General features: G+C 45.7%; 1 protein-coding gene across 1 annotated transcript in view; it reads left to right on the top strand.

The window, feature by feature from the left end:
• The window catches only part of NUGGC (nuclear GTPase, germinal center associated), an 87,541-nt gene that overhangs the window by 63,202 nt on the left and 11,292 nt on the right, over positions 1 to 13,047 (top strand). The window contains exon 26 of the mRNA XM_058174751.1: positions 12,823 to 13,028. Coding sequence (XP_058030734.1) covers positions 12,823 to 13,028 — 206 coding nt within the window. The remainder of the gene's footprint in view (positions 1 to 12,822; positions 13,029 to 13,047) is intronic.

Genomic DNA, 13,047 nt, shown 5'->3' on the forward strand with positions numbered 1-13,047 from the left:
TGATAACTGGTGACATTTCCAACATTTAGCTGATTTTTCTTTAAACATTTTTGCCAGTTTCTCAGGAGGCATATGCCATCTATAAAACATTTCATATTGATTTTCTTCATATGCAGTGGGCATTTGGGCATTCTTAGTTTGTAATTCCTTTCCCATAACTGTTGCCATTTGTCTAAGTCTATTGAATATCCAAAATTTTTAGCCCAAGCTATCATTGTTTCCTTTACTTGTTCCTTTCTAGCTCAAAACCCAACAAAAAGTTATGAATTTTTAAAATTAATTTATCCTCCGTTCCCATGAGAATCCTATCCAGGGCCTCGGTCACCTCGCTCTGTTGCTGCTGCTGCCCCGAGGGGGGGGAAGAGGGGGACTCTGCAGCCTTGCACAGCAGCTGGAGTCCAGGCTTGGTGGCGGAGGGAATTCTCCCCTGAAATCTGGGGCGCATCTGATCCCATCGCAGCGGAGGCTAGGCTAGAGGGGCAACCCTTGAAGACTATCCGGAAGCTTCAGCTGGTCTAGAATGCGCCTGCATGAGCAACCTTTGGTGCCCCCCAAATGGCACCGGCAGCAGCTTTGCTGCATGAACGACTAGGGTACCAGTTTGCTTCTGGGCCCAATTCAAGGTGTGGCTTGTGTACCACCCAGAGTCCCTCTGTGAGACAGAAGGTTGGTTTCTAAATGCAAATAAATTAAATAAATAAAAACTGTCTGATTCAACAAACTGCGTGATTTACACAAAGCACCGAGAGGCCAGGATGGAAGGGCCATGGGGTCCAACCAGGGGTGAAATGTAAAATTGATTACTACCGGTTCTGTGGGCGTGGCTTGGTGGTGGTGGTGGGTAATGTGACTGGATGGGTGTGGCCAACTTTTTTTTTAACTTTTAAAAGCATTTTTTCTACCCTAACCTCTTTGGCTGAAGAGGTTGTAGAAAAAATGCTTTTAAAAGGTTCAGACAATCCAGCTGAGCCAGGTGATCATCAGAGGCTTATTTATTTATTTATTTATTTTATTTATTTTTTAAATAATTTTTATTAAGTTTTTTCACCCTTAAAAAACAACAACAAAATGACAAAAACAACAACAAAAACAAAAACACATTGAAAAATACATCACAAACTTAAAGAGGCTATAAGAATATTACAGAGTCAATTTAATATGTTAATGGCAGACCAGGTGGCAACAAATATACAATATGCTAAACATAATACCTTTTGTAATGCAAATAAACCTGGGAGGTGTCTGGCATATAACTTAAGGAAAAAACAGAAAGCACGTGTAATACAAAAAATAGACTATAAAGGTAAAGAGATATATCAACAGGATAAAATTAAAAAGGCCTTCTCAGAATTTTACACTACTCTACATGCAAAAGATAAAATATCGAATAGGGACATTTATGATTATTTGAAAGATTATAAGGTTAATACTCTAACATTAGAACAAAGGGAGGAGTTGAATCAGCCGATAGCTACTGGAGAAATAGTGGAGGCAATTAAACAATTAAAAATGGGGAAAAACCAGGAGACGACTTCCGGTATCCAGCGGCAACGGACGTCTGGAAGGTTTCTCCTGCCTCCAGCGCCCGAATCCGGCCGCCGCCGAGGCCCTCAGGGGCCAGGTGTTCAAAGGACACCTGCCGCACGGACGGCTCGCCAGGGGTCTCCCAGCCGATATACAGGACTGTGGGGACCGATGCTGGCGCGTCTAGGCTTGGCGGGTTCGAGGCCACAGGCCGCGCCATTATTTTGGTCGCCGCTTGCCGCTGTGCCCGTGACACCGGGCATTGGATTTATAACTGCAGCAGCCTGGTGGTGAACAGGGCACGGAGAAGAATTGAGGAGGAGAAGGGAAGGAATATCGGTAAACGTGAGTGGAGTGCTCCGAGTGCGGGGGTTTTCTCCCCTGCGGTTGGAAGGAGCACGAGTTATTCTGGAGAGAGGAGAACTTAAAATAAGAAGATTACGGTTTTGTGGAGCTCTGGAGAGAAGAGGTGATGGAGAAATTTAGGAGGGAAGGTTTGAGGCCCCCCCTCCTTCTGGGGAACAGTGGTGGCGTCCAGCTTCCGCCTTCACTATGAGAATTTTGATGACATCACTTCCCTTCGGCTTCCTGGTTGCCTAACTGTACTCTGGACTCGTTGCTCCTGTGAGTGCCCCCTGGTGGATCCGGAGGAAATTCCAAGGATCCTGTGCTTGCCTGAGGATTTTGAATACTTTTTTTTTCAAATGGCAAAAGGTCAGAGACCAACTGCTGGAGAGATGGAGAGAATTCTGGAAAAGTTATCTAATATGGACAAGAAATTGGATGATTTGCAAAGAGGCCAAACGGAAATAAGAGCAGAAATTGTGACTATCCAAAAGGATTTAAAGGATACTCAACAAGTCTCAGCAGAAAACAAGCAGAAAGTGGAAGGTCTGGAGGGTGAGATGCGGCAGTGCAGAAAAGAGAGGAGACGACAGGCAATGCTGTGCTTGGACTACAGATGGATAAAATGTCTTATTTCCTTAGGTTTCAAAATTTGGAAGAAGTGGACCAAGAAGATTTGAGAGATGTTGTGACTAAATTGTTGGGAGAATTTCTTGGGAGAGGTGTTGATTTCATGAATTGGGATGTGGATCGAGTTTATAGAGTTAATTCGCAATATGCACGCATGCAGTTCCCAGAGAGGTTCATGTCAAATTTGTGAGAAGAGGCGAGATGAAATTCTTAGAAAACATAGGAGTGGGGCACTGATTTACAGGGGCAGGAGATAGCCATTCTGAGGCAGATTCCCAGACAGGTGCGTGAAAAAGAAAGAAATATTATTTTTGTCAAGCAAATTGTACCAGAAGGAGTGGGCTTCAGATGGCTGATGCCAGAGGATTGATGATTTTCCGGGAGGGCATTACGAAAAAATCAGTACAATTGTGGAGGCTACGGCCTATGTGGAGGAACACAAAGCCTTCCTGGAATCAGATGACCCAGGAATTGAAGAAGGAGGTTATAGATCATGGGGCTGAAGCGGCTGCCGCTGTTGCGGCCCTGGAGTTGGGTCAGGCTGAACCCAGAGTTCTGAGATCCAAAACTAGGAAGTGATAAAGATATTTGGGATTGTGTTGGTTTTCCTTATTCTCTTTTGTACGATATTCTGATTATTCTTGACTCTTCTTTATTACGTATTTAAAATTTGCAAACTTAGCTACTTCGTGTCACCTGCTTGCCTTATGGCTGTTGTATGTGTTAAAAAATTTGAGTAAAATTCTTATTTTAGATAAGAAAAATGAAAATTTACCATACCTGATATGTATTTGTATAAACCTTTTTTGACTAATAAAAACTTTTTGAATAAAAAAAAAAAAAAAAAAAAATGGGGAAAACCCCCGGTACAGATGGTCTTACAGCAAGTTATTATAAAAAACTACAGGATGAAATACTAGTTCCACTTAAAGAATTATTTAATCAGATACAACTAGGAGGGGGAATACCCCCGTCGTGGAAAACATCTATTATTTCACTGATACCAAAAGAGGAGCAAGATTTCTCTAAACCCGGTAATTACAGGCCGATCTCACTTTTAAATAATGATTATAAGATTTTTGTTAAAATAATAGCAAATAGATTAATGTTAGTTTTACAACAAAGAATTCATACTGATCAATCTGGTTTTATAAAAGGGAGGCAGATGAAAAATAATGTTAGACAGATTATTAATATATTGGAATATTTGGAAAAGAATACTTCAGCAGCACTTATTTTTTTGGATGCGGAGAAGGCCTTTGATCGATTGCATTGGGATTTTTTATTTAAATTAATAGAGAAAATGCAATATGGAGATTGTTTTGTTAGAATAATTAAAGTGATTTATGGAGAGCAAACAGCTCAGATTATAATAAATGGTAGTCTGACAGAAGTTATTAAGATTGCCAAAGGAATGAGACAGGGATGTCCTTTATCACCACTATTGTTTGTTTTGACTCTGGAACCATTATGAAGAAACTGTTAAGAAACATTAGAGGAATTGAGATTAGACAATATGAGTACAAAGTACTTAGTGGTTACTTTAACAAATCCTATAAATTCAAGTAGATCTTTGTTGGAAACGATAAATATGGAAAGGTATCAGGATTTAAAATAAATCAGAATAAAATAAAAGTGATAATCAAAAATATGTCTAAACAACATGTTAAGTTTGGGTATTGACGAGGCAGGAGACCAGGTTAGTGACAACAGCTCTTTAATATAGTGTGACCCAGCAACACTCTGGAGAAAAACCTCTCCTTATATACTCTTCAGCCTGAGGCTGCATCCAATCAGAAGCGAGATATTTCCCGCCTAAAACTCCCGCCAAAACTTACAGTAATACATTACACTCCTTCCCTCCCAGAAGGCACTTTGCCAGTATTTGCATATTACTTCTCTACGTAGTCCTGCAGGTAATGGGGCGTCTCCTGACTCTCCCGGACCCGCGCAGTTCACTTTCTGGAGTTGAGTCGAGCTTGCCGGAGGGACTTTTCGTTCCTCTGAGCTCCTCCTCCCGCCATCCGCCCTGGATTATTCGCCGGCTCGGACCTGCTGTCCTCTAGAGGGACCGGAGGGTGTCGCTGGACCTCGCCTGACTCAGATAAGTCTCTGTTTGGTTCTTTGCTTACGCTTTCTGTTTGTTCTGGCTCCAGTCAGCTGTGGGGTTAATTAAAATCATAGTCAGGGCTGTTCTCGCCTAATTCTGCCTTATCGCTCAATCTGTTTCTTAATTGATCTATGTGGCGCCCAGACTCTGCCATCGTCTAGTTCCACTAGATAAGATTTGGGGCCCGTTTGTCTATGACTATCCCCTCTTCCAGTTAGGGCCGTCGCTGTAATTATGTGCCCATACCGAGTCTCCTATGTTTAACTCTCGGATTCTATCTGGTTTTGTTTTGAACCCGTCCTGCACGTAGTTCGGTGTAGCCGGTCTAGCGGGCACCGTAGCTTCCGCCCATTAATAGCTCGGCTGGGCTGCGGCGGTGGCCACACAGGGGTCCTGTGTTGACGGTTAGGAATGCGTCGATTTGTGCCTGCCAATCGCGGGGCGCCGTGACAGCGCTTCACCAACAAACGTTCAGCAAGGCCGTTCGACGCAGGGTGGAACGGCGCTGAGAGGGCATGTCGGATGCCCTCTTCAGCCAGGTACCCTTCAAATAATGCTGCGGTGAACTGTGGGCGTTATCGGACACGAGGGTGTCCGGTAGCCGTCGTGGCGAAAGGTGTTTTAGTGCTGAGATGACAGCTCCAGCGGTTGTGGATTTCATTAGGATGATCTCCAGCCATTTGGAGAATGCATCCACCACAATTAGAAATGTTTGGCCGTGGAAGGGGCCGGCAAAATCAATGTGTATGCGGGACCAAGGGCCTTGGGGTTTCTCCCACTCCAAAACTGGGGCCGTAGGCGGTAGTGGTCTGGATTCCTGACATACTTGGCATCGGCCAACCCTGTCACTGATTTCCCTGTCCATTAGGGGCCACCAGACATAGCTCCTAGCCAAACCCTTCATCCTCACAATTCCTGGGTGACCCTCATGCAGGAGTTCCAGAACTTTTTTCCTCAGTTTCTCTGGGACTACCACCCTATCCCCCCAGAGCAGGCACCCCCCTTGTACGGACAATTCCCCTTTTTTCTTTACAAATTCTAAAGCGTCGCCCGGCGCAGCGGGCCATCCCCTTTGAACCCAACTGATTACAGTCCTTAAAACAACGTCCCGGTAGGAGGCCCGAGCCACTTCCTGCGATGTGACTGGCCCTGAGTCCAAAGAGTCAATTAGTAGAACGGGGGTGCCCGGAGTAGGGTCCTCGATTTCCCCGGGCAATGGGCATCTGCTCAATGCGTCCGCATGCCCCAGCTCTTTTCCAGGTCGATGCTGCAGTTTGTAGAGTAGGCGGCCAAAAGATAGTCCATCTGGTCAGTCTAGGTGATAGTGCCACTGGCGTTGGGCGGTCGCCAGCCAGTAATCCCAATAGTGGTCTGTGGTCAGTGATAATTTCAAAGTCTCTCCCAAAAACGTATTCGTGAAATTTTTTCACCCCTGACACTATTGCGAGAGCCTCCCTATCTAGCTGGCTGTAATTCCTCTCAGCCGGGGACATCGTTCGTGAATAGAACGCTATAGGGGCTTCAGTGCCGTTTGGGAGTCTGTGGCTAAGTACAGCTCCTACTCCATAGGGGACGATCACAAACCAATACTAACGGCAGTCTGTTGTTGTATTGTATTAACAGGCTATCGCTTGATAGCAAACTTTTTACTGCCTCAAATGCCCTATTCTCTGACTTCCCCCACGACCAAGCAGTGTTTTTTCCAAGCAATTTATGCAGCGGTTCAGCAACGGTTGCCTTGTCTTTTAAAAACACGGCGTAAAGTTTACCAGACCCAGGAAAGCCTGGAGTTCTGTCTTGTTTTTGGGTGCTGGGGCTCTCTTTATCGCCTTGACTTTGCTCTCAGTGGGTGAATCCCTTTTTGTCTATTCTATAGCCCAAAATTCAACAGATTCGACCCTATCTGACACTTGCTTGCTTTGACTTTTAATCCTGCCGACCTAAAATGGCCAAAACTTTCCTTAATCGCTTCCCCAGTTCTCTTAAATCCTCTTCTTTATTCTCTTTCAGACCACGAATTCTTAGAGCAAATTCCATATTTCTATATTGTATCAAAACTATTTCATCATCTGTTTTTCCAAGCAATTTATGCAGCGGTTCAGCAACGGTTGCCTTGTCTTTTAAAAACACGGCGTAAAGTTTACCAGACCCAGGAAAGCCTGGAGTTCTGTCTTGTTTTTGGGTGCTGGGGCTCTCTTTATCGCCTTGACTTTGCTCTCAGTGGGTGAATCCCTTTTTGTCTATTCTATAGCCCAAAATTCAACAGATTCGACCCTATCTGACACTTGCTTGCTTTGACTTTTAATCCTGCCGACCTAAAATGGCCAAAACTTTCCTTAATCGCTTCCCCAGTTCTCTTAAATCCTCTTCTTTATTCTCTTTCAGACCACGAATTCTTAGAGCAAATTCCATATTTCTATATTGTATCAAAACTATTTCATCATCTGTTTTTCCATTTTACTTTGAAATTCAGCCATTTTATTTTCTAATTTTGAATTATGTTGCTTAATTTCTTCAACCTCCTCTTCAATAAAATCACATTATTTGCCAAACTTTGTACTGCAATTACAAATCCTTCTTAACTTCTTTATTTCCCACTTGAATTTCTGATATCTGCTCTTTCATTTCAGACATCTCATCAGTTATTACTTTAAATTTTCTTGCATAAAGTCTTTTAAATTCTCTTGTACGCCTCTAAGTTCAATGTTCTAGTCTCTGCTGTATGAGCTGGAGAGGCACCAGCTGATAAAGTTCCAGAGCCCTTTGTTACAGTAGACTTTAATTGTTTGGCTGCCATCTTCTATAAAATTATTTATTTATTTCCAACTTAATATTCAGTTTAAATCTTCTTAACCTCTGAGAAACACAGTCTTTTAAAGCAATCGCTCAATCTGTTTCTTAATTGATCTATGTGGCGCCTCCAGATTCTGCCATCGCCTAGTTCCACTAGATAAGATTTGGGGCCGTTTGTCTATGACTATCCCCTCTTCCAGTTAGGGCCGTCGCTGTAATTATGTGCCCACACCGAGTCTCCTATGTTTAACTCTCGGATTCTATCTGGTTTTGTTTTGAACCCGTCCTGTACAGTTCGGTGTAGCCGGTCTAGCGCACCGTAGCTTCCGCCCATTAATAGCTCGGCTGGGCTGCGGCCGTGGCCACACAGGGGTCCTGTGTTGGACGGTTAGGAATGCGCCGATTTGTGCCTGCCATCGCTGGGCGCTTCGTGACAGCGCTTCTTTCGCACCAACAAAACGTTCAGCAAGGCCGTTCGACGAGGGGGAACGGCGCTGAGAGGGCATGTCGGATGCCCTCTTCAGCCAGGTACCCTTCAAATAATGCTGCGTGAACTGTGGGCGTTATCGGACACGAGGGTGTCCGTAGCCCGTGTGGCGAAAAGGTGTTTTAGTGCTGAGATGACAGCTCCAGCGGTTGTGGATTTCATTAGGATGATCTCCAGCCATTTGGAGAATGCATCCACCACAATTAGAAATGTTTGGCCGTGGAAGGGCCGCAAAATCAATGTGTATGGGACCAAGGGCCTTGGGGTTTCTCCCACTCCAAAACTGGGGCCGTGAGGCGGTAGTGGTCTGGATTCCTGACATACTTGGCATCGGCCAACCCTGTCACTGATTTCCTGTCCATTAGGGGCCACCAGACATAGCTCCTAGCCAAACCCTTCATCCTACAATTCCTGGGTGACCCTCATGCAGGAGTTCCAGAACTTTTTCCTCAGTTCTCTGGGACTACCACCCTATCCCCCCAGAGCAGGCACCCCCCTTGTACGGACAATTCCCCTTTTTTCTTTACAAATTCCTTAAAACGTTCGCCCGGCGCAGCGGGCCATCCCCTTTGAACCCAACTGATTACAGTCCTTAAAACAACGTCCCGGTAGGAGGCCCGAGCCACTTCCTGCGATGTGACTGGCCCTGAGTCCAAAGAGTCAATTAGTAGAACGGGGGTGCCCGGAGTAGGGTCCTCGATTTCCCCGGGCAATGGGCATCTGCTCAATGCGTCCGCATGCCCCAGCTCTTTTCCAGGTCGATGCTGCAGTTTGTAGAGTAGGCGGCCAAAAATAGTCCATCTGGTCAGTCTGGTGATAGTGCACTGGCGTTGGGCGGTCGCCAGCCAGTAATCCCAATAGTGGTCTGTGGTCAGTGATAATTTCAAAGTCTCTCCCAAAAACGTATTCGTGAAATTTTTCACCCTGACACTATTGTAGAGCCTCCTATCTAGCTGGCTGTAATTCCTCTCAGCCGGGACATCGTTCGTGAATAGAACGCTATAGGGGCTTCAGTGCCGTTTGGGAGTCTGTGGCTAAGTACAGCTCCTACTCCATAGGGGACGATCACAAACCAATACTAACGGCAGTCTGTTATTGTATTGTATTAACAGGCTATCGCTTGATAGCAAACTTTTTACTGCCTCAAATGCCCTATTCTCTGACTTCCCCCACGACCAAGCAGCGTTTTTTCCTAGCACTTTATGCAGCGGTTCAGCAACGGTTGCCTTGTCTTTTAAAAACACGGCGTAAAGTTTACCAGACCCAGGAAAGCCTGGAGTTCTGTCTTGTTTTTGGGTGCTGGGGCTCTCTTTATCGCCTTGACTTTGCTCTCAGTGGGTGAATCCCTTTTTGTCTATTCTATAGCCCAAAATTCAACAGATTCGACCCTATCTGACACTTGCTTGCTTTGACTTTTAATCCTGCCGACCTAAAATGGCCAAAACTTTCCTTAACCGCTTCCCCAGTTCTCTTAAATCTTCCCTGATACCAACACATCATCGAAATAGGTACGACTCTGGTAACCCTTGTAGAGCCGCCCATCAAATTTTGAATAGCCCGGGCCACACCTCACCCAACTGTAACGGGTGCACTTAAAGGCACCCCGTGCATAATGGTCTGGGCTTCAGCTGTGCTAGCATCTACGGGTAGCTGTTGGTACGCTTGTGCCAAGTCTAATTTGGCGAAAACTTGTCCGTGTCTAGTGAGTGCAATAAGTGTTGCACTACTGGAACTGGGTAGGCGCTCTTTTGCAATGCTTTGTTCAAGGTAGCCTTGTAATCAGCGCAAATTCTTATGGACCCGTCTGGTTTTATAGGGTGACGATTGGCGTCTCCCATTTGGCATGGTCAACTGGCACTAGTATCCCTGGCTGACTAATTTATCTAACTCTTTGTCGATTTTAGGTTTGAGTGCAAAGGAACCCTCCTTGCCTTTAACCTAATGGGAGCTATTTGGGGTCTAAATTGAAGGAGATAGGGTCCCCTTGTACTTGCCTAACGGTCCTCGAATCGTCTGCGAATTCCTCCATTAGGGCGTTTTGCAGGTTGCATCCGCTCGGTGGACGCCAGTCACCCCATTCCCAACGCCCGGAACCAGTCTAGCCCCAGCAAGCTTGGCAAGGTTCCCTCGACTAACGTGATGGGCAGGGTCTTTTTCATGTCCCGTGCTTGACCTCGACGGTCGTTGTCCCTCGAACAGGGATGCGGTTGCCTGGTAATCCTGCACCCGGAGCCGTTGTTTCTGTAGCTTGCGCTTTGCGATGTCTGCAAGGCTTTCACAAAAGTGTCCCAGGACATGATTGTGATTGCTGATCCTGTGTCTACTTCCAGTCGGCACGTACGCCTTCAATTGTCGGGTTTGTGAAGATCTTTTCTTCGATGCGGTAGCTGCGTGGTCTATGGTAACAGTCATTCGGTTTGACTTGCTCTTTCTTTCCTGGCCAATCGCGGGTCGCCTCGCCGATCTCGCGCTCTGATTGGCTGGTTTGAAATTTCGCGGAATGTGGGGTTTGCATCTCTGACTCAGAGCCGCTCTGATTGGCGATTTGAATTTTCGGTGGAAGGTTGGGGTGCTCGGCAGACTTGAGCCAGGTGCCCTTCCTTTCACACCGCCGGCAAATGGCGTCCTGAACTTACATCTTTGGCGCTGATGTCGCCCGCAACTTCCGCATTCCTCCGGTCTTCCCTTGTCGATTTTCCGGTGTAGTGGACTTCTTCCTCCTCTTCGCTGGTTGACTCACGATAGGTTTCTTCGTGGTGGACTGTGCTCGCTTTGCGCCCGCCATCGGCGTGAGTCGCTTTGTAAGGTGTCTGCTGCATGGTTGGACATCTCATGGGCTCTGGCTTCGCCCAGAGCGTTTACAATGTCAGGTTGCTCTTGGCTAGCAACCGTCTCCTCAAACGGATGTCTCTGACCCCGTATAAGTTGTTCCAGCAGCTCTTCGTCAGATCGCGGTACTCGCAATGCTTGGAGGCTTGTCTCAGGGCTGCCATGTAGTCGCTGATAGACTCGCCTTGTTGCCTCGCGCCCCCAAACTCGCATGCCGAACGATTTGGACGGGCTGGTGCGAGTGATTCTTCAGGAGGGTCTGAAGGGTCTGCCACGATACGGAGTGTAGCGGTGTTGGCTCCGCTAGGGCTTCTGCGACGGCGATGACTGTGACCCACAGTGGCTTATGAAGTAAGCGCTTTGCGTTGTCGGAGACTCCTGTAGCTCGTTTGCCTCCAGGAAACTTTCGAAACGGGTCATATATATTCCCCATGTCTCCTGGGCAGGGTCAAACGGAGTGGGTGGCGTGTAGCCGGTCATCGCTGCATTCGCCCTCACCTTGCTGGGTTTGATTCTCGTAGTGAGTTCAGCTCTGTTCTGGTGCTCTGCCTCAAGATCCCATCCTCGTCGCCAATGTTAAGTTTGGGTATTGACGAGGCAGGAGACCAGGTTAGTGACAACAGCTCTTTAATATAGTGTGACCCAGCAACACTCTGGAGAAAAACCTCTCCTTATATACTCTTCAGCCTGAGGCTGCATCCAATCAGAAGCGAGATATTTCCCGCCTAAAACTCCCGCCAAAACTTACAGTAATACATTACACAACAGAAACAAAAACTAGAGGAAATAACAGGATTTGAGGTGGTAAAAAAGGTTAAATACTTAGGGGTTTATATTAGCTCATCGAACAAGAAACTTTATAAGAATAATTATGACTTGCTATGGCAAAAAGTTCAGAATGATATGAGGTTCTGGAAAAATTTTTCCTTTTGGGAATCATAACGGATTGTACAGGGATTGAGACTAAATTGATTCTGAATTTAATAACAGCAGCAAGACTGTTGATTGGACAATATTGGAAGAAAGAAGAAATACCTACAATAGAAGAATGGATACTGAAAGTTATTAATTTGGCTGAGATGGCTAAAATCTCAGCTTTTTTAAAAGACAATACGCAGGAAAGATATTTAATTGAATGGAAAAAATGGATTATCTACAAAACAGATATCAGATTAAGAAATATCAGATTGCCTTTGAATAATTAGAAAGTTATTTTATGTAATGGGGAGGGGGTTGGGAGATGAAAAGCTTTGGATGTGGTTATTTGGATTGGAAGGGAAAATTTTATTCTATGTTTGGTTTATGTATAACAATACCTTGTGATTGACCGAGAAGCCGGGGGAGGAGGGGAAGGGGTTTTCTGGGAGAAAGGGGTGAAAATGTCTTTGTTTTTTAAAACTCTTTCAATTAAAAAAAAAAAAAAGGTCGCAACCTGGGACACTGCAACCGTCATAAATATGAGTCAGTTGCCAAGCGGCTGAATTTTGATCACGTGACCATGGGGGTGGCTGCTTCGGTCGTAAGTGTGAAAAATGGTCATCAGTGGCTTTTTTCAGTGTTGATGTCACTTCAAACGGTCACTAAAAGAATGTTAGTAAGTCAAGGACCTCCAGTAAATGGAATAAATAAAATTAAAGGTAAACAGCCATGTCTGAGTCTTGTGGCATCCCATAATACAACTTGTGAATATAATTCTGCAGCAGCCACTTATCTCTTAATTGTCCTGCTGCCCAGGCCTCTAATCTTAACTAGCCTAAGGCCATGGGGCTCTTCTCGGAGGCTTCCCTGAAGCCCGGCTACGTTGTGCCTACAGGACACAGTACTATGCAGAAGTGTTGCAATTGCACAGAAACGCTCTAAATTAAGAATGCCTTCAGAAATAGAAGCATTAATAGTTTATTTTTATCAATTAACAAAATGGAAAGCAAATGAACAGAAGAGAAATCCAAATCAAATCAATATTTGGTGTGACCTCCCTTTGCCAGTTCTCTTATGGGAAAATCGCCAAATGCCATCAACGCGCCTCTTACCGATTCTCGATTCTCATCCTGAGACATGGCAGCCCAGAGAGTTATTTACTGACTTTTATGCTGCCCTTTTCCAGAACTTCAGCGTCTCTGTGCTAAAGTGGACAAGATTTGCCAGCGCTCGGGCGTGGATTATGTGCTTCCCATGGCCCCGCAGCCGGAGGATCAGCCTCCCGGAACAGAGGCCAAACCGCCAGCAAGTGGGGACTGCGTCAGCTTTTCGGCCGCATCCATGGATGTCCGAGTCGGAGCGCTCTCTCTTCCCCGCCTCATGGCCATTGAGGTAAGTCAGGCTTGCATTG

This window comes from Ahaetulla prasina, chromosome 3 (assembly GCF_028640845.1).
Source record: "Ahaetulla prasina isolate Xishuangbanna chromosome 3, ASM2864084v1, whole genome shotgun sequence".
In the NCBI taxonomy this organism is placed as follows: Eukaryota; Metazoa; Chordata; class Lepidosauria; order Squamata; family Colubridae; genus Ahaetulla; species Ahaetulla prasina.